At 46.5% G+C, this 21,273-nt stretch overlaps 1 protein-coding gene across 1 annotated transcript; it reads right to left on the bottom strand.

Moving 5' to 3' along the window:
• Nucleotides 1–2,690: 2,690 nt before the first annotated feature.
• SIAE (sialic acid acetylesterase) lies at nucleotides 2,691–17,182 on the bottom strand. The gene is made up of 10 exons (XM_066639413.1): nucleotides 16,367–17,182; nucleotides 14,792–14,953; nucleotides 13,500–13,675; nucleotides 10,837–10,975; nucleotides 9,212–9,395; nucleotides 5,662–5,768; nucleotides 5,441–5,574; nucleotides 5,170–5,324; nucleotides 4,117–4,312; nucleotides 2,691–3,415 (listed from the first exon to the last, which is right to left on the bottom strand). Exons 1-10 carry the CDS (start codon nucleotides 16,488–16,490, stop codon nucleotides 3,176–3,178), a joined length of 1,617 nt encoding a protein of 538 aa, XP_066495510.1. The 5' UTR covers nucleotides 16,491–17,182; the 3' UTR covers nucleotides 2,691–3,175.
• Between the last annotated feature and the right edge of the window lie 4,091 nt (nucleotides 17,183–21,273).

Here is a 21,273-nt window from a genome sequence, read left to right as displayed (position 1 = left end):
CATGGAGTTCTCAGGGTAACTGTCCACCTGAGTAACTGTCCAACTCAGGGTAACTGACCAAGGCTGTTTTTGTTTTCAAACCAAGTTGAAAATCAGACCAAAACTTGTCTGGATAAGATTGCCTGATAGTGAACGTGGCATAAGAGGTTCTGCAAATGCAGACTAACTGCTTTGCTTGTGTCAATAAACTTCATAAACATTTGAAGAGGAGGCTGCTTATCAAATACCAGCTCATCTTCTCAGTTCATGTGTCAGCTAACTGCAAGGGAAGACTTACCTTCATCCAAGGGCAGAAGGGAAGTCCTTCACTCCTTTGCCTTGGAGGACTTCACTAGGTTCTGCTGCCTGGAAGATGGTGGTTGGAGGAAGGAACCAGAAGATAACTGGGGAAGAGCCAGGACAAGGATAGTGAATGCTGCCTGAGCAATCCTGGCAACATACAGACACAGGTTTGCTTCTGTTCCTGAAACTAATTTTTGACATGGCTTTATTGCAAGGGATTCTTTGGCAAGACAACTTGACCTCCTGGGGCTGTAAAGGAGGAGAAGTGTTTACAGGTGCAGTAAATACACCAACTATATTTGACAGGCCTTCCATATACTAAAGCAAAAAAAAAAAAAAAGGCACAAGACTATGGTTTATTTCCAAAAAGAAACAAGCTAGCCTTACTTGCATGTCATCTTTAAGATGCGGTGCTGTACTTCCAGCTTCATGGTACCTTCACACCTTGCACAGCAAATCTGGCCTCCTGTGTGTTTGCTCAGATCCCATAAGCTTAGCAGCAAGAGCAAGCTGTTTCTCTTTTCTGCTTTGGTTAGTGAGATGGGCACAACAGCTTTTCTGAGTGCAAAAGGCTGGCACACTTCTCCTCCAAGGCAGATGCATCATCTGTCCCACTTGAGTGGTGGAATCAGGCTAGCCAGCATCCTGACTGTAATCATGTCCATGGCTTGCAGGGCTTTGGAGTGACAGCTCCCAAAAGTTCCCCCAAAAGCCATCTTTTAAAGCAAAAAGCTCACCAACATAGACTGAGTTCTCCATTCAGCAGTCTGATTGGAAGGGAGTTGTTCTGCACAATTAATGCACAGAACCACTTTTCCATGAGAGGCATGCCTGTTGTTCTACACTGCAGTGGTTCCCAAACTGTGGTCAGGACCCACTGATGGGTCACAACCTGATTTTTGATGGGTCGCCAAGGGTGATGGAAAGATGAGATAACTAATTGCTTCAAGCCTTGAGACTATCCAAACATCAGATAATGTAGCTGCTAATTACCCTGCAAGGAGCTCAGCTCCGACTGTTTGCAAGCATGTGTAGGCATAGAGAGATAAAGTTTGAGGGTCTTTTTTCAGGTCAGTATTACTTATGAATAAATAAATAAAATAAATATTATTTCTTTGTAGATCTCCTTTTTTTAAAAGTCTGGTAAACTTAGGTGGGTCCCAACAAAGTGTTGCTTTAAAAAGTGGATCCTGATGCTAAAAAGTTTGGGAACCACTACAGGTTCTACAGGGCGTAAAGCTACCACAGTCCTATCCAATATCCAAGTGTGGAGCAAAAGCTGAAAAAACAAAATGGAGAGCGCAATTAACAAATCAACTTAGTTCTATTCTATAGACCAGGGGCGTCCAAAGTTTTTGGCAGGAGGGCCACATCGTCTTTCTGACATGGTGTCGGGGGCCGGGGGGGGGGGAAAGAATTAATTTACATTTAAAATTTGAATAAATTTACATAAGTTTTCATAAATGAATATATTAAAGATGAATTTATATGAATGAATGAAGGTCTTATAAAAGGCCTTGCACAAAGCAAGGCTGGCCTTTCCTTTGCTGCCACTACTGCATCACAGATGTGAAACAACAAGCAGTGGAGCGAGTCCTCATCACACAGCTCACGTGAGAGGTCAAACAGTCGCCCTCACTTTGAGAGCAGTTGCGTCGGGCCAGTGCGGGCTTCAACAAATCTCTGGAGGGCCAGAGGCTCATTGGAGACTGGGGGTTTCCTGAGGGCCGCATTGAGAGGCCTTGAGGGCCGCAAGTGGCCTCAGGGCCGGGGTTTGGGCACCCCTGCTATAGACAGTAGTCAAATGTGTTTAATGGAGAGTACAATTAACAAATCAATTTAGTTCTGTTCTATAGGCAGCAGTCAAATGTGTTTAATGTCACCATTAGTCGGATCTAAGTCACAGCTTGCTTCAAATTAGGCGTATTCCGTGTCAGCAGGATGCTGCAGCTGTCCATAGGAGGTGGGGAGGAACAAGATGGCCAGACTACTGCAGGATCAAGGTAGGAGAAAATGAACCCACCAATCGGGATTGAAGGCACATGATGCAGCCACCTTTGCCGATCGGGATTGAAGGCACATGAAGCTCAGCAAGACAAGATGTGGGCAGTGTCTGATGGATGCGTACCCAGCTGGGAACCACCCGCATGGTGTCCTGGGTGCCGTGATGGAAGAAGAAAAGATACAAAAGTTGTCCAACTATGAGCTTCTTTGTGCTAAGTAATACTTAGGAGACAGCCGTGCACCAGAAAATGCTTCCCTGGCACGAACAGCGCTTACCCTTCCACCAGGGAGTGTCGTGATCATAGCGCCGCTTTCCCCCAAACTGAGCCTTTGCTTGCCGCTTCCAGGGTCTGTCACCCCAACAGCCAGTCCACCTAGATTTCTCAGCAGATGTGGGGCAGTTTGGAGGAGATTGGTGCTGTGACCATGAGGCACCCCCGTGGAATGGTAAGTGTCGTTCACACGGATGAGGGGTTATGGAGGGTACTTGATCCTGCCCATGGGCCGGAGTTTAGAGTGCCTTGGCTTAGAGTGAATGTGTGTATGTGTGAGTAAGAGAGAGCTGCATGCGACTTGCCCCATTTTAGGTGTGTCTCCTTCAATACTTCTTCATCGCAAGTGGTACAGAAGAAGCACATGTCAGCAGATTTCAATGCAAGAACAGCTTTCCAGTACGTGATGAGGAAGAAACTAGTATCCTCTTTTGAAGATTTTTCCCCCCACCAATCTCCACAATCATCAGTCTGAGAGAGTTTACTATTTCAGAAAAAAAATAATCTGCAGGTATAACCTGTCACAGAGAAGTTGACTGCATTCTGTTTGTGTTCATGTGGTCCATGAGACCAAAAATATAGGCTCTACTGTCCATCTTGCTTGTATCTGTGGCCATTCAGGTCATGATCCAACCAGGGTCCTTCTTGGAAAATGTGATGAAAGGAGGAGCGGGCAACATTTGCAGGTTGTAGATGGGACACTGCTTGTATTCACAAGGCCACGCAGTCCATGCATAGCGCAGGCCTGCCACAGAATCCGAGCAAGCTGGGTCCTGCAAAGTCACTGTGAAAGAGGATGAGGATGTCATTGGAACTGGCTTCCATGTGCATCCCCCACTGGCCTGTGAGCAGCATACCTGCAGGCAGAGAGACAGACAGACTTCATTCAAATTTGCTTTGCTGTCTGGAGTCCCACAACATAAACATACGAAGCTGCTGTTCACCAAAGTCAGACATTTGGTTCATCTATCACAGTCTTGTTGAACACTGACTGGCAGCAGATCCCCAGGGTTTCAGTGAGCCTTTTTTCTGCCCTGAACTCACTCTGTAGCCTTGGTCAAGCCATTCCCTTTCAGGCTCCATTTTGCCCATCTGCATTATGGGATAATAATACCTTAAGGACAAGACACTGCATGTGAAGCACTTAGAACTTTCTGAAAGCCCTATATAAATGCTACTGGGGGGTGGAAATTGGATTGGACCAGTAGTGCTGGGGGTAGCAGGTATTTGACGTTTGTAATCCCCAAAGAAAAAACCATTAGGCCTCTACTTGGATACAATACCAACATAAAAAAGATGAAGTTTTAGGGAATTTTGGCAAAATGTCTTACAGTTGAATGGAACTGTCTCAACACCTGTACAGCTGCTTAAAGAAAGCTGGGAAACAGATAATTCAGTCTGCATTTTTTCTCACGTGGAAGAAATGCCACACACACCAGACAAGCATTGCTGGAAGCTTTAATGTCATATGGAGAACAGATGTGGCTGAGGGACAATTTTGTGCTGTTGCCACATGATGCAACAGGGATAAAAAGAGGACCTCCCTGCCAGCTCTTACCTCAAATATGTTCTTGTTCAAGTGGTGCAGCTTGATCTTCTGTCCAAAGGTGACTTTAATAAGCTTTTCGACCACACCTACATGCACGCTCTGAGGGTATGGACCTTGGAAGGTTAGGTTTTTCTCACCATACGCCACTGCCCGAGCCCCAAGGTGCAATCTATAGGCCACACTCTGTTTATCTCGAGGATGGATACTGAGAAACAAGGAGAAGTATAGCAATCAGTTCTAATTTAAAAGTGAAAAAGATTCCATTTTTAGCCCTTGTGGTTGTAGAGAATTTTCTTTTTGAACTGAACAGAAGAAGCTGCTTGAAACTGAGTCAAACCATTGGTCCATCTAACTCAGCGTTGTCTATTCTATCTGATAGCAGTTCTCCTGTGGTGGTGGTGGTGGGCAGTCACAGAGACCTCCTCAAGGTAAGGGGATTTTTTTCCCCTTACCCCAGAGTTGCATTGGCACTGGAAAGTTGGATAGAATTGGGCCCTTTGACAGATAAAACCAATACCTCTTATCTCTGCTACCACCTCTCTCCTAATTCAGAGATTTTGGGAGAACCTTGATGACTCCACATACACCCCAATCCCAGGTGCATGCTCCCCCAGTCAATCTCATTCATCTTCTCTCCCCACCTTCTTTCATGCCATGGGCACACATCACTTCCCTTGTCTTGTATGCATCCCTGTCTGTGTCTCCTACCAGCTGTTTCTCTCCCTGTCCAGTTATCTCTGTTTCTCCTGTGCCACTGTTCACTTCTCTCTCTGCAGCTCTCCCTAGGCTAACACTATGCTGTTCTTAGTGAGGCTTCACCACCACAAACACAATCCCATTCACAATTTGACATGGAGAAGTTGAATTGCCTTGATGTAGAATGAAGAAAGCAACAGAATGCATACTGACTGAGTTTTCTCCATTTGTTTGTTTGCAGAGAGCTGGTCCAGATCTCAGGCTCTCGGAAGACAGGCTTTTGAAGAATGCCTAGCCCTGGAGTGGACCTCATCCCAAGACAAAAACGGGAGGGGAGGACAAGATAAAGCAAGTGGCCTTCAGTACCTGCCAGTGGGAGATTTATCATCACCGAGATCTATAGCCACAGCCATGAAAGTATTAGGCATTTTCCTATTAGGGACGTAGCCAAAGTCTGCGGTTTGATGCCATCGGATGTGTGGAAAGCTCTCATCTATTTCCTCCTGGCGATAGGCAGATAACTGCAATGCAGGGACAGTTGGTAGAGAACAGCATTTGGTATCCCTGGACAAATTTCAGTTCCCCTGCTAATCAACCAGTTCAGTTGCTATCCAACTCTCACGCCACTGTCACTGACCTGGACAAAGCCAAAGGGGAAGAAGCGCTCCGTTTGCCCTTCAGACCCTTCATGGAAGGTCTTCCGCCAGTCTTCGATAAGTGCCGGGAACGTGCAGTTGTAGAGGTCAGTGTTCATTTGGGTGTTTGTTTCACCTACAATGACAGGAAAAAGGGCAGCACCCTGTGCAGTGACAGCTGGCAGAATTGTGGCTGCTCAATCCCCTTCCAAAGATTATGTACCTTGGTACCAAATGGCACCACGGAGGGTCATGTTGAGAAGAGGATGGATCATAGCATTCCAGAGCACTGATTGGTTTCTGGGTCCAGAAAAAGAGGTAGGAGATTTACTACAAAAAAAGAAAAACTAATCAGCAAGGGATATACTGGCCTGCACATAGCCAATGCCTGTCTTCTGGCAATTGGGGACCTTTCTTTCTGCAATGAGACCTAAACATGCATGTTGAAGCAGCAACTTCTACTGAATCAGATCATGAGTTCATCTAAATCAGGGGTTGGCAACCTTAAACACTCAAAGAGCCATTTGGACCTTTTTTCAGGAGGAAAAAAACCCTCAGGAGCCACAAAACCCTTTTGACATCTAAAATGAAGATAACACTGCATATATAGTTTTTTTTACCTTCATGCTCTTATAGGTCCCATTTTTATACTGTAGCCCCCTCTTGTAGCTTTCAGTTAGTTTTGTCATACATTCTTGTCCTGTGTTTTCAGACGCCTGGTCCTCTCTGGTGTTTTGCCTGATTCCAAGGCCATTCTCTGCCTGGAGAATTATGCCCACTTTAAGCAAATTAGCTCCCCTTCTTTCCCCCAACAAATGACCCTGGTTCTGCCCTGCACTCCTGCTGGACCCCACCTCCAGGGTAGCTCGCCTGTTCAACCTGCAGAGGTCCTCTCTCCAGGACCTCCCACTACTACAGCAGACCCTTGGTCCTCAGCAGGTCTTGGGCACAGCAGCCACACACCAAACTCCAGTGTCTCCAGCAGTCCGTTAGTCACAAGTCAGTCAGAGTATCCAGGGCAGAGTCCAAAGTCAATAAGCCAAGTCACAGTCCAAGGTCAGATTCCAAAGTAAGTCGGTCAACTCAGTCAGAGTATCCAAGTCAGTCTCCCCTCCAACCCACATCCCCTTCCTGCCTCAGGTGGTCCTTATATCCCTGAGGGCCCTATTGCCTTCAAGTGGCTGCAGCTGTGCAGCACACTCTGCTGGATGCCCAGGCCTTACCCTTAAAGGGGCCACTGCTGACACCACATGCTACCTCCTCACCAGATCTTCCAGGATTCCAATACAAATGGCAGTCATGACATCTGCTTATCTTACATGGATACTAAAAAACTCCCCCCACCTTCCAGAGGCACCCTGCTGGAAGGAAAAAAGGACACAGACTCCAGAGGTGGAGAAGAGAAGAAGTCAGAGGTGGGGGGCAGCCACACGCCAGCTTCTGCCCTGCCTGCCTGTCCTCCCTCACTCAGGCTGCAACCCTCTCCACACTATCCTGGGAGTAAGCCCCATTGACTACAATGGGACTTCTGAGCAGACAAGTTGGTTGGAACTCTCAGGTTGCAGTCCTCTCCACACTTTCCTGGGAGGAAGCCTAACTGACTACTTGTGAGTAGATCTACATAGGAGGGGGCTGAGGCTGCAGCCCTCCACACCTTCCTGGGAGGAAGCCCCACTGACTACAGCGGGGCTTACTTGTGAGTAGACCTGCACAGGAGGAGGCTGAGGCTACAGCCCTCCACACCTTCCTGGGAGGAAGCCCCACTGACTACAGCTTACTTGTGAGTAGACCTGCACAGGAGGGGGCTGAGGCTACAGCCCTCCACACCTTCCTGGGAGTAGCCCAGGGACTACAGTGGGGCTTGCTCGTGAACAGACCTGCCGGGCGTGGGCTCCCACTCACCCGTCCTTGCACTTGGCCTTGAGCAGGCTCCAAGGCTGCCATCCCAGACACCCTTTCCTGGGAGTAAGCTTCATCCGCTGTAATGGGGCTTACAACTGAGTAGACACACATGGGAGCAGGCTCCAAGGCTGCCATCCCAGGCACCCTTTCCTGGAAGTAAGCCTCATCCACTGTAATAGCGCTTACAACTGAGTAGGCACACAGGATGTCTCCTCAGCTGTGGAGGAAAAGCCTCTCCTTGCACTGAATGGGGACCTGCAAGGGTTCGCAATGGCTGAGGAGGAGGTGGGGGTGAAGGGAGAGGAGGGCAGTGAGCTCAGGGGGTGTAGGGAAGCAGCCTGCCCTCCCAACACAGGTGCCTCCTGTCACCCCCTTTGCCACTTTCACCAGGAGGAGCTGCAGCAGACAACTGAAAGAGCCACATGCGGCTCTAGAGCTGCAGGTTGCCAACCCCTGATCTAGCTTGACACTGTCTCAACGAGTGATTCCCAGCCTTTAACAGCCCACTGATGCAAAAATTGGAATCGTCATGGACCACATGTGACCTCCCACTCCACTCCACACAAAAAGTAAACATTGAATATGTAATAATTAGGTAAGATGTATTAAAGATTTATTAGATTTATTATTTATAGAGCACATTTGCTCATTTTGTTGCAGGCTCTGGCTGTGGGTTGTGGCTATAGGGAGTTCTCCACCCTCTCTGTTGGTCTGTGGGGGAGTGTTTGTTCAGTGAGAACCGGGAAGGGATTGAAGGCAATCTTTTTTTCCTGAAACCCCATGGACCATTTCTCAGGGTCTCGTAAATGACCACCTGTGACCCACCTGTGGTCTGCTGCCCACGGGATGGGAACCAGTGGACTACACTGACAGGAAGGGGTCTTTTCCAGCTCTACATGGAGATGCTGTGTATTGACTTTTCTGTAAGCAAAGCATGTCTCTACCACTGAGCTACAACCCTATGTTCAAAGGAGCTTAGGTCGTGAATTGCTTCAAACTCTAGCAGGGACATTTGTCCTTTGACAGAGGTATAGTTTGAAGTGCACTGCGGCCATGTTCCTCCTGCATCTACTCTGATCCTCAGATGTTGAACTCAGATCGAGAAGAGTTCATGCCAAATTACCTGCCAGGCTAGAGGAGGATCACTCGAAGGGTAACAGACTAGACAAAAGCAGCTCAAGGGTGAGAAGACTGTTGTGGCTCACACTGGGCAGTGAATTGTGGGGAGTGGCAAAGAGACTCACAGCCCAATCTTATCCAACTTTCCAGCACTGATGCAGCCGTGCCAATGGACATATGCTGCAATCTGCCATGGGGGGCAGTCACGGGAGGGGTTTCTCAAAGTAAGGAAACATTTTTCCCCTTACCTCAGGGCTGCATTGCAGCTGCATCGCTGTTCAAAAGGTAAGATTGGGCCCTTGGGCTGGTTGCCCTCTGAAGTCCGCTGCCATCTCCTTGCAGCCTCCCATAAGTGGAGCCACTCAAAGAAGCAAGCAGGAAGTGAATTGGGAAGCCTACCTCCTCTCCCTTACCTTTATCCTCCTTCAGTCTCTTTAAACAAACCAGGAAATGTGGGATGTGTGTTCCACTCTGTCTTATTTAAATGGACCATGAAAAAGGAGAAATCTAAGAGGATAGGGGGCATTTGTTCAAACAAGACACCTTATTGCTTTGGCATAATGTAAACCACACATATCAAGGTAACAGGCTCCGGGAATCACAAATAACGGGATTCAGGGATACCAGGGGAGGCTTGTATTTCTAAACTATGTGGCCACATGTGTGGACCCAGCCACGAGGAGGGGAGATGTCAGAGAACAACAGTTTGTTTCTGGGAGCAACTGAGAATGTTGGCTGTTAGCCCTCCTTACCTGACAGTCTTCTCTGAAAGCCCACACTCACGCAGTGCCCTCTTGGAGGACCAGGCTTCGATTGCTGACCCTCCCCAAAATGACTCCACCAGTCCTATGGGGTACTTGACTGTCTCAAACAAAGAGCGGCCAAACAGCCAGCACACGGCAGAGAAGTAAATGAAGTCACCATGGCCCGGGTTTGCTGTTTAGTATAATTTTTAAGAAAAAAAGGTTACGACATTTACAGCACAATCCTATGCATGTCTACTCAGAAGTGAGTCCCATTATAGTCAATGGGGCCTACTCCCAGGTAAGTGTGGATAGGATTGCACCCTTAGACGCTTGGAAAGGAATACAAATGTTCCACTAATGGTGCAGTGTAGAGAATTGATTCTTCTGCCTCATCTCCAGCTGTTCTCCTTTGTACAGTTGAGTTAAATCAGATATTTGGCATGGAGTACTGCAGAATTACTCTCTGCCCCTCTAGTGAGAACTGGAAAATTAAAACTGGGCTATGTGGATTGCCATGTGTCTCACCATGAATGACCGTATCCCTGCTGCGATACACATAAGGGTCATACACTCAAGGAGCATATGCAGTGATATCCCATGCATGCTGATGCAGAAGTAAGTCCCACTAAGATCAATTAAGCTGCTCCCTCGTAAGGGAATTTAAGACTGCAACCTCAATATCTTTCAGACATATTCTACTAGAACAGCAAGTTAATTTCTGTAATTATAGTAGGTTGATCCATACGAAAAGTGGCTCCAATGGGGAAAAACAGATTTGTTAGTTATTTGTAATAAATGCAAACAAAAAACAAAAAACACACAGGTGGTAGAGAAAATTTAAGAGGAGGTGGGAGTGCTTCTTCTAAAATGGTGCCCCTGGAACACCAACTGGGCAGCAGCACTTTATAAAGTGATCTCCTCTTATAATTTGCAGGGGAAGAGCAACTGTCCCTATCCAGTCCAGAACAGCATCTTTTTCAAAGGTTGCCTGCTTGTGTTTCTTGTGCATCTGTTTTCAGATTGTGAGCTCTTTTGGGGTAGGGAACAACTTATACAATTTTGCTCTGTAATAACAATATCAAAAAAAGCTTTTTAATGGCATCACTTGCATTTTTAGCATAACTGACTACATGAATAGTACCCTGGTTCAACACATATAAAGTTTATCATAAAAATATCTACACTCTGATCTCCTTCAGATTGCTCATAATAAAAAATGATATGAAACAAACAAATCAGCATATGAACTGCAAAAAGGAGATATTTATTTAATAGGGAACAATGTATGTATAATCTGCTCCCTGTCCACATCCCAGTGACATGCAGATGTTCTCGTCACATTCAGAAGATAGCTACTTTTGTTTGTATGGAATAACCAGAAGAAAGATGAACTAAAAATCCACAACCATAAACAGAAAGTCTCAAAACAACCTCAGATACTCCACTCATGACAGCCAGACTTGTGGCTTCCTGATTCTAATCAATCTCCATCCTAATGGGCTTCAGAAGATCAACTGTTGAAAGCTCTTCCCACCATCTTCACCCAAATATAGGTGGTGTCTATTTTGGACATACATGTGCTAAAGCTCTCCAATTGTTTGCTAGAAGTTTGGCTTGAAAAGAACTCTTACCGGCTGTTGGAACGGACCACTGCAAATCGATCTTGGCCAGGTCCTGCAGCTCTTTTTTGGCTTGAATACGGGAGGCTGCAAACACACGCACGAGTGGAAAATTGGGGGCATCTGCAAGCTCCTTACTGGCATTGAATATCTGGGGAACAGGGTAGAGTCCACTGAAAGCCCAGTGACACAGCTTGAAACAATGGGCTGTATCCTAAATTCAGTAAGTTATGACTAAGTGAGTCATGACCATGAGTGCAATCATAAGAAGCTTTATTCAGAGCCTTTGAGTTAGGACTTAGGGCCCAATCCTATCCAATTTTCCAGCACCTGTGTAGCCACAATGCAGCCCAGAGGTAAGGGAACAAATGTTTCCATATCTTGAGGAAGCCTCTTTGACTGCCTCCCCAACACAGGAAGCAGTGCATACCCCATTGGTACCGCAGCACCAGTACTGGAAAATTGGATAGGATTGGGCCCTTACTCTATAGTAAGTGTGCATAGGATTGCAGTTTAAGCCCCATTGAATTCGATAAGGCCTCAATGCACTACACACCTGCAAGGAAATATAATAGAAAGCAGTGAGATTTACTTCCAGGTAAACATGCCAAGAAGTACTTTGTTAGTCATAACTTAGCATCTTTACAGCATAATCCTATACATATTTACTCAGAAGTAAGTCCCACTAACTTAGGTGGTGCTTTTTCCCAGGAAAGAATGCATAGGGTTCCAGCCTTAGCCAACATCAATCTTAGGATCTAACTCAATGAAACCAGTTTTTAAGATACTTTATACACTGCATCTCTGAGTTATGGACAGTGGTATCAGATTTGAAATGCTGGCAAGGTCTGTCCTTTGCGGTGTTTTTGCCCCAAACATGGAAGTGCTGGGCTGGCAATTTTATGTCCTGAATTCTGGACAAACCTCTGGAATGGAACTAGTACATATCTTCAGGATGGGCAGCCCAATCCTGTTGCCAGTGGTGCCCAGGACTCCAGTGGTGCTAAAATGTTGACCAGTGTATCCTATGGGCACCGAGCTAGCACTAGGAATTTCCTCAGGGTAAGAGAGCGTTTGCTCCCTTGCTGCCGTTGCTGACACCATCCTCGACTTGATCCTCCCCTCCCTCTGACCTCCCTCTGCTCACTCTCTACCTCTCCCTGCCACCAAAATACTCACCACTGGCTGGCAGTGGAATAGCACCAACTGGCCATCCATGCAGTGCTGAAGCCCAGCGCCAGCAGCCCCTCCTCTCCGGGTGCCGCGGACGTGCTTTACAGCATGTTTGCGATACCCAGCAGTGGCCCTAGAGCTCCGCAGCGATGCTCAGCCTGTTTAGGATTGGGCCTTCAGTGTCTACTGTAAAAGGCTTATCCACAAAACAAATATAATTAACTTTGCCTTGATTCACTTACCATTTTCACAAAGAGATACAATTCAAAAAAATCTGAAGATGTTTTGACCATAAAGGCCACCCATGGACAACAATTCCAGTGCGTGGGGATTACAGAAAAATACAGGCACAGGCACATACACATCTTCTCAGAGGCTCCGGAACAAGGAAAGGTCTGTGTAGCTATAGGGCTTCCTTTACTTGTAGGCAGTAGCATAGCTAATGAACATGTAGCCCAGTGCGGAGCTCAAAATGATGCCCCAGAAGTGACATCACAACCGGAAGTGACATCATGCCAAGGCTTTTTAAAAAGTGCAAATTGGGAGAAAACCTGTCTCCTCTCCCCAGAAGCTCAACACCCACTTGCTCTGCCACCTCTCCCCAGCCAGTGGCATAGCTAAGGCATCTATCTGCTACCTGGAATCAAAGAAGATTTTGTAGCCCCCCCCCCACAACAAAATCAAATTTAATTAAGTAAATAAATAAAACGTTTGCCCCTTATTGGTTAGAGACTCTGTGCTGGGGTGAAGAGGGACAGTTATTCTCCCCCTGAGAAATATAAGAGTACCACTTGAAAAAGTGCCTCTTGACCCAGTTAGCAGAGGCAACTGGATCAACATGGAAATGAGAGCTGACACATGATACATGGGAATGAGAGCTGACACATATTAACACCTTATTGGTTTTATGCTGTATCATAACAACATCGCATTGGCTCTCAAAATAGTCAGTCTCACATGTCAGTTTTGAGTTAAAGAAATTCACTTTTTATTCCTTAAGGGAGTTGTGTTTTCATTTTGTAGTTAATTGGTCATAATTTTTGATAGAATACAGATATTCTAATGTGGTTTGTTTTGTTGCATTCTGCATTAAATTATCTTTCCAATGATATGATGGTATTATTTGTACAAGAGTTTCACCATTTTGGCCACTAGAGTCAAGATCAGCTTGTTGCCCCCCTAAAGTTTGTTGCCCAGTGCAACTGCTACCCCCTGCACTTCCTTAGCTATGCCACTGCTTGTAGGAACCTACATATGTGCTTAGGTTATTTTCTGAGGCCCTGCTTCACATTCCACCACATCCAGGATCACTGTGGGTGGTTTTACACCCTGTTGCACTCCATAACATAGCATACATTTGGTTACTAAACGCACATCAAAAAACTATGCATCACCAGATCCCTACTGACCTAAGACATCAGAAATTTTTGTAGTGCTTCCAGAAAACTGAGTAGACTGGTGTTGGCTATTTGAAAACTCCTCCATGCTTTAATTGTGCTCACCTGTAACAATGTCATCTCCATGTTGCTTTGTCCACTGCAAAGCCAAACATCTCCAAAGTAGACATCATTCAGTGACACATTTGCCACCCTTCCTTTGAGGCTCTGCTGTATTTCTATACGATAAGGGCCGCCTGGGGACATTGGATTCAGGACTATTTTCCAGATCCTAAAACGTTCTGAAAATGTTGCAAGAAATAAAGACAGAGAATGTTGGGGCAAATAATCCTCAGGTTAGTGAAAAAAGATTCCTGTTCCTACCAGTTCCTACAGCTTAGTATTTCTACTACCCCACCCATTTTCTTCCTACTACCAAACAAGACTGTTGGTCCCATGGAGCCCTTATTTGTGACCATTTATATTGTCAAGCATTATGCAGATGGATGATGTGACATAAAACAATTAGGGCCCAATCTTATTCAACTTTCCAGCACTGATGTAGCCCCAAGATAAGGGAACAAATGTTCCTTTACCTTGAAGAGGCCTCTATTATTGCCCCATCTCCACTGCAGAATGCAGTGCATGCCATGTTGGCAGGGCTGCATTAGTGCTGGAGTTAGGACTGGGTCCTTAGTCTTTTCCCAAAGCCTAACATGGTCTCAGACATTATTAGTTGATTGGTGTCAGGCTTCGTGTGGGGGCAGGGCAGTTGTAGTCAGTGGAGCTTTATTCCCTGCCTCCCAGACCTTCCTAGCAAGGGAGAGGAGGCCTAAAGAAGGGTGGGAGTGCCTCAGCTAGGTGACCAGAGGAAGGGGGTTACTGCACCTGGTGTTCACCAGTGGGGCAGTAGAAACTGCTCCACACCTCACCCACATTACAGGCTTCCCTTATGAAGGCCTCTCTACTCCACCCTTCCTCCCTCACCCTTCTCCCACTTCCTTTGTGAGAGCCTTAAAGGGGCCTGGGGCTCTAGTCCCTGCCTCCTTTCTTTCCCTTGTGTTTGGTGGAACAGGCAGCTGGGTGGACGTGCCCAGGGTCCAGGTAGCCTCTCCGCCTGAGGCTTTTGCTGCCAGTCTGGGGACCCTCCCCCCACCTCTCCAAGTAGGTCAGGGCAGGAGGGAAGCAGCCAACCCCAACAATTGTCATGTTCCCCCTTTGTGGGATCCTCTCACCCAGTGGACCACCTGACTGGGAAAAGGGGTTGGATAGTGCTGTTAAGGAAATATCTGTGGAACCAACCAAGATATGTGACACAACCTAAGACAGAGCAAAGGCCAAAGGTGTTGTGCCATTCTGGAGGTTGGAACATGTCAGGCGGGGAAGATATGTATAAATTATTCATTTTATTTCATCACCTTCAACCTGTGTCATTTTTTTCATAAGAAGATTGTTCTCCTCGTACAGGTACATCGTTACAGTGGCGTCAGATTTTCCATAGCCCCACAAGATTGCGCCAGCCGGTTCCTTCTGCAACACCATGTGGTCGGCATAATAGGAGGCAAAACGAAACACACCACCTGGAGAAGGCAAAAATGTCATGACGTTTCCACTAACCATTGTGCCCTCTCTGGAACATTCATGTGGTGCCTTAGCTCCAGGGTAGCCAATCAGCTGTCAGGCTTCTCTGCCTTCAAAAACAGCTGCCATGTTGTCATGGGTTGCCAATGAAGCACCTCACTGAGAAGAGAAACACAACCTTGGGTGTTATGCTTTTGTATTTGCTTATTTTTTTGTCTTTTAAAGCTCAAGAAATTCCTTCAGATCATTATGCTTACTTAAAAAAGCTTCCTCGAGGATAGCTGAAAAAGTCAACCTGAACAATTGCAACCAGACAGGGACTCTGAGAGCAATTTTATTGGGGGGGGGGGTACAAAGTTTATTTTGGGCCCTTTCCCAAAGGGGTGAAGGGCAAAACAGAATGTGGGTGGCAACAGCCAGAAAAGTCTTTGCAGCCCAGGTGTACCCACCCACACAGCATTGGCAGCTGGATATAATATGGAAAACCAGACACAGCCCTGAATCTCTCTAAAGTCTTTTAAATATAGAAAATCATTGTAAAAAACTAGCATCATCAAAAGTAGGCTCACACTAGAATGGAAAGTGTCTGTGCACCAAAACTTACTTTTGTAACAGATGTACTCTCACAGCTGTGTCCCTGAGCTCCTATATACTCCTTCATTGCAAGCAGATCCACAAGACAAAGAGCTACTATAGCAGGCCAGTTTCCTCCCAGATTTGACACTGCATTAAGGAGTGTCATGTATGCATTCTTCAGCCTGGTGCATAAGATTTGTGGCAGCAGTACCTGCTACGCACCATCAGTAGAATACCAGGTATCCCTCATGAACAGCAAGTCTGGGCAAGGTAGGAAGACATAAGATTCCAGGACATTTCTGGGGGCCCTCCTTTGTCTCCTGGGCCCCCTTTTTGACCCTGGGTCCAGGTACAAATTACTCCCTGAACCCCCCTCTCATGGGCTCTAAAATCAGATATAGAGATACAAGCTGCATGCACTTTAACATCCTGTAAACTAGTGAATGAAAGGCTAAAATTTGATGAATGTTTACCAGCAATCTCATGGGAACCCCAAACATAGGAGGCTACCTTATGGTGGGTCAGACCCTCTTGATCCATCCATCTCAAGTGAAGTGCAATTCTGCTCCTCTGTCTTAACAGTATAACACACTATTAAGCTGGTGAAGCTTCTCCAGCCATGGAGATAAAAGATGACCAAGGTTTTGAAAGTCATCACATGAAAATAAGGCAAACATACTTGAGAACAAGTCCTTCAATCTTTAAAAGTTGGACATGCAGAAGTTGCTTCCTAGTGTCCTATTCATCAGAGTCGAAAAACTGCATGAAACTTAAGATTTTATGCCATCACATCTCAGAATAAACTTTGCTGATGCGCAGCGCCCACCCCGACTCACCAGCCTTCAAAGTTCTGGGTATTGCCCGCAGCAGCAGAATTGGCAACAAAATTACCATTGCTCCACCAACAGCACAGAGGAGGAAGAATAGCAGACAGCTGAGTGGCACATAGTCCAAGCACATGGTTCTGAATGATGAGAATCGTGAAGACGCACCGGAAACCTTAAAGACAAAAGCCCCCTTGTGAGCTCACCTGGGCTAGCCCAAGCCAGGAGCAAAGGTGTGGGGTAAAGAAACTGATCCAGCTTAGGATAGGCAAATATCATCATCATCATCAACAACAGAAAGTAGACTTATTTGGAAGGACCCAATATTCAGTAGGCCACATCCAACCCCCAACATCTGGAGGACTGTGCATAATATGATTTGTGCTTTTCAGCCTCAATATTGGACTGTGAGTCTTCTTGCTCTTTGGAAAGACTAGTACACTTAACATATCTATAATGCTGTACAAATGCATTAATTAGATTACAAACCCAGATTGGGATTGCCTGTCACTTCCTGTCCTCAAAATGGGAATAATGCAATCATATGTATGTCTACTCAGAAGCAGAAGCACTACTAAGGTTTGCTCATTGCGAGAGCTCATCCACCCCCATGATGAACCTCCTCCAGATCAGGCTATACAAAACATATTACAGTCTCATTCACCACACACATACAAGTTGTACATGTCACCCAACAAATCAGTATCCAATAAAACACCAATTGCAAACTTGATGGCACACAACTGAATATGAGTTAAAGTATTAGTTCTGATCCATGGAAATTAGAACTGACTCATATTGACAACTCATTGGTTCTTGGAAAAATCAGTCTCTGGTCAGTTTTGAGTTAAGAAAATCCATTCTTTATTACATAAAGCAGTTGTGTTTTACTTTTCTGGTGGTTTGTTTGTTTGTTTGTTTGTTTGTTTGTTTGATAGATAGATAGATAGATAGATAGATAGATAGATAGATAGATAGATAGATAGATAGATAGATAGATAGATCAATGCCGTTTGCTTCATTGCATTCTGCATTAAACTACCCACTGAATGATATAACATGGTGGCATTATTCGCAGGTGACAAGCTTTTCACAACTTTGGATGGTAGTGGTGTCAGCCCTCCAGGGTATCACCTGGTGTGGTCTACTCTCCCCACATCCTGTAGTGACACCACTGCTCAGAAGTACATCCTATTGTATTTAATGGAGTTTACTCTGAGGAAATTGTATAGGATTATGAAAGGATTGCAGTCCTAAGCAAACCAATCAGAGAGTAAGCTCCATTGGGCAAAAAGGAACTTCTAAGTAAACATGCGTGGGTTTGCACTGTAAGGAAGCCTCCCCTCCAGTAGCATTCCCAGAGGGGCGCATGGCATTAAGTTTTGGAGGGCACCTGCACACGCCTAAGCTGCCCATCCCCCTTGCCATTGGAGCCATTCTGGGCAGCAACAAAGGTGTCTCCTCCGCATTGTTCTCGCCGCCTGGAATGGCTCCGATGGTGACAAGTAGCTTACACAGCACAGTGAGGAGCCCTGGTGCCCCTTCGCTGGAAAGGCTACTGCTTCCCTCCCCCCTTAGTGATAACTAGAGGTGTTTGTTTCCTATGTGTAAGATAGGATTACAGCCCAAGTCTTACTGAACACAATGGGCTTACAGAACACACCATTTCCAAACTCCTCTAATGATAACCAACTGCCTAAAAAACTGCTTCCCAAACCCAAGGAGATGCAGAACAAAGAATTGTCATTGGAAGAAAAAAAAATGGAAACTCCCCCTATAAGTATGTTAATATATGATCTCAGCCTTGAAGATCATCATTGGTCATGTTCTGTATATTAATGGTACAGGACGAAGAGTTCTGTGTAACCTCCAAACCTAGGTACTTCAGAAGTGACTCCTACCTTTTGTTCCTTCTATATCTGTTTCTCAACATTTGTCCTCCGCCATACCACTTCCCACAGTTCACCTATTCAAAGTATCATCAGAAGTAACTGATGATGACACCATCACCAGTTACTTCTGGGTTGGGAGGCCATATGCAACACAACCAACATCAGTAAGGGGCTCAGGGTGGACAGGACAGCTCTCTCAAGTGCAGAAAAGCATGCTTTGGAGCTCTGCCCACCGAGCTGAGCCTCCTACCACTGTTTGTTGTGCCATGCTCCTGGTCTTGCTTCTGGATGGCAGTTGACCAGGGTCCCATGAGCACAGGGTGACCACACATTATAACCCCAAAAGAGGACAAGGCAACCCAAAATGTAGGACATCCAAAAAATGTAGGACATGGCAAAACAAAAGCTAAAACTCATATATTGATTTCATGGGGTTAATTTAAACACTATATTATTATTAAGATTTAAAACAATTACAATTACATATAATTTACTAGTTACATGAAGGCGCTGCCTGCAGGGGCCCACTCACAGGAAAAAGGAGGATATTTAAGTTTTTTACCAGGACACAATGCTAAAAAAGAGGGCATGTCCTGGAAAAAGAGGACATCTAGTCACCCTGCATGAGTACCACCAGACACCACCACAACACCACTGGTGGTACCCGTACCACTGGCTGAGAAACACTTCTCTATATCTCTAATGAATGACCTTTTTGCTAAATCATTATATTTAGCACACATTGCACATTGTACTATGCAAACCCAACCCAGGCATAAGCTCTACTGAGTGTAATGGGACCTATTCCCAGGTGTAGGACTGCAGCTTTGCATACACTGCCCAATCGCTCCCATATTATCCTTGGCCACAATCATTTGGTGAAAACCAACAGAAGTCCACAGTCAGGGTGACCAGATACAGTGGAGGACAGAGTGTCTGTACCTTTTAACCACTGTATAGAAGAGAGAATTTTGGCAGGTGCAGCTTTTTAAACCAGCCATATTGAATTGCACCTGCCAAAATTCCCTCTTCAATACAATGGTTAAAAGACAGAGGCACGCTGGATTTAATCATCCAATATCTGTGTGTATAGTCTCTGCACTGTTCTAGGAGTGCAAGGGGTGTTGCGGTTAGAGGTCTCTTTAGCCTTCTCAATGGACTAGTCCTGAACAAGGAGCTAAGCCTCTGTGTGCATCTGTGTAGGGTGATCAGATAAAAAGACAGAGGTGCCTCTACCTTTAACCATTGTCCAGAAGAGGGAACTTTGGCCAGTGCAGCTTTTTAAACCCTTCCATGTTGGGCTGCACTGGCCCAAACTCCCTCTTCTATACAATGGTTAAAAGGTAGAGGCACTCTGTCTCCCTTTGGATCTAGTCATCCAATATCTGTGTGTGTGTGGTGCTCTGCACTGTTCTAGGTATGCAAAGGGTGCTTGGAGCTAACCCTCTGTGCATGTCTGTGCAGACTGACCAGATACAATGGAAGACAGAGTGCCTTAACCAGTGAATAGAAGAGGGAATGTTGGCTGGTACAGCTCAACATGGACGGGTTGAAAAAGCTAAAAGCTCTTTCAGTTAAAAACTTTTTCAGCTGAAAAAGTTAGCTCTTTGTTCAGGACTAGTCCACTGAGAAGGCTAAAATCCTGAGGCCTCCAACCACAAGACCCCTTGCACTCCTATGACAGTGTAGAGACCCCACCACACACACACACACACAGATAGTGGATGACCAGATCCAAAGAGGGACAGAGTGCCTGTACCTTTTCACCACTGTATAGAAGAGGGAATTTTGGCAGGTGCAACTTAACATGGAAGGGCTTAAAAAGTAGCACCTGCCAACATTCCCCCTTCTATACAATGGCTAAAGGTAGAGGCACTCTGTCTCCCTTTGGATCTGGTCACCCTGTGTGTGTGTGTGGTGGGGGTCTCTGCACTGTTCTAGGAATGCAAGAGGTGCTGTGGTTGGAGGCCTCAGGACTTTAGCCTTCTCAGTGGACTAGTCCTCAACGAGGAGCTAAGCTTCTGTGTGTGTCTGTGCAGGGTGACCAGATACCATGGAGGACACAGCACCTGCGCCTTTACCCACTGTATAGAAGGGGAAACGTTGGCCAGTGCAGCTCCTTAAACCCTTCCATGCTGAGCTGCACCTGCCAACATTCCCCTTTTCCCACAGTGGCTAAATGAACAGGCACTGTGTCCTCCATGGTATCAGGGCACCCTGCTCACAGCTGCACTGTGCTGGCTTTCCCACAAGCCTCCAGTGCTGCCCACTTCCTGCATACTCTGGCTGTAGCCCTCCATCCTGATACCCGGCTGTAGCTGCTAAAGGCCTAGTCAGTGACGTCACCGGCCTGATACCCGGATGTAGCTGCTAGAGGCCTAGTCTGTGACGTCAGCGGCGCCTTCTGTTGCGTTGCTCCCCCTCAGCCCTACCTGAGGCGGCCGTTCACTCCCAGCGCCCCCGCCCTCCCCGAGTTCCATGTCCATGAGCCCTGCCTAGACGCCGCCCAGGAGCGGAGGCTTCCCCGCTTTCACTTTGACTGGCCACCGCCTGCTTCACAGGGGCCGCTGGGAGCCTTCAGAACAGTCACAGCTGAGAGAGGAGGCGCTGAGGTAATTTATATTGGGCGGGTTCACACTCAGCCGAGGAGGCTTCTCATTGGAAGGTTCTGTCCTGATAGGCGGAGCGCTCGACCAATCGGAAGGCGAACCTTGACTGCGAAGGAGAACCCGAAAAACGATCCTTCGCGCTTTTTACTTCTTTTTGTCCCTTCCTACTTGCCTTACTCTCTGCCGTTGCTAGGGGCGCCGCTGTGCGCCTTCAGAACACACACACACACACGGCTGAGGCGCTGATGTAACCTGTGGTGGGCGGGTTCAGAACGGTCCGAGGAGGCCTCTCATTGGATGGTTCTGTCCTGATGGGCGGGGTGCTTCGATCTCATTGGACGGTTCTGTCTCGTGGGCTGAACACTTCGATCGGATTGGACGGTTGTGTCCTGATGGGCGGAGTACTTCGGCCAATCAG

Source organism: Tiliqua scincoides, chromosome 11, assembly GCF_035046505.1.
Source record: "Tiliqua scincoides isolate rTilSci1 chromosome 11, rTilSci1.hap2, whole genome shotgun sequence".
Taxonomy (NCBI): Eukaryota; Metazoa; Chordata; class Lepidosauria; order Squamata; family Scincidae; genus Tiliqua; species Tiliqua scincoides.
This window is presented reverse-complemented; position numbering and strand designations above follow the sequence as displayed.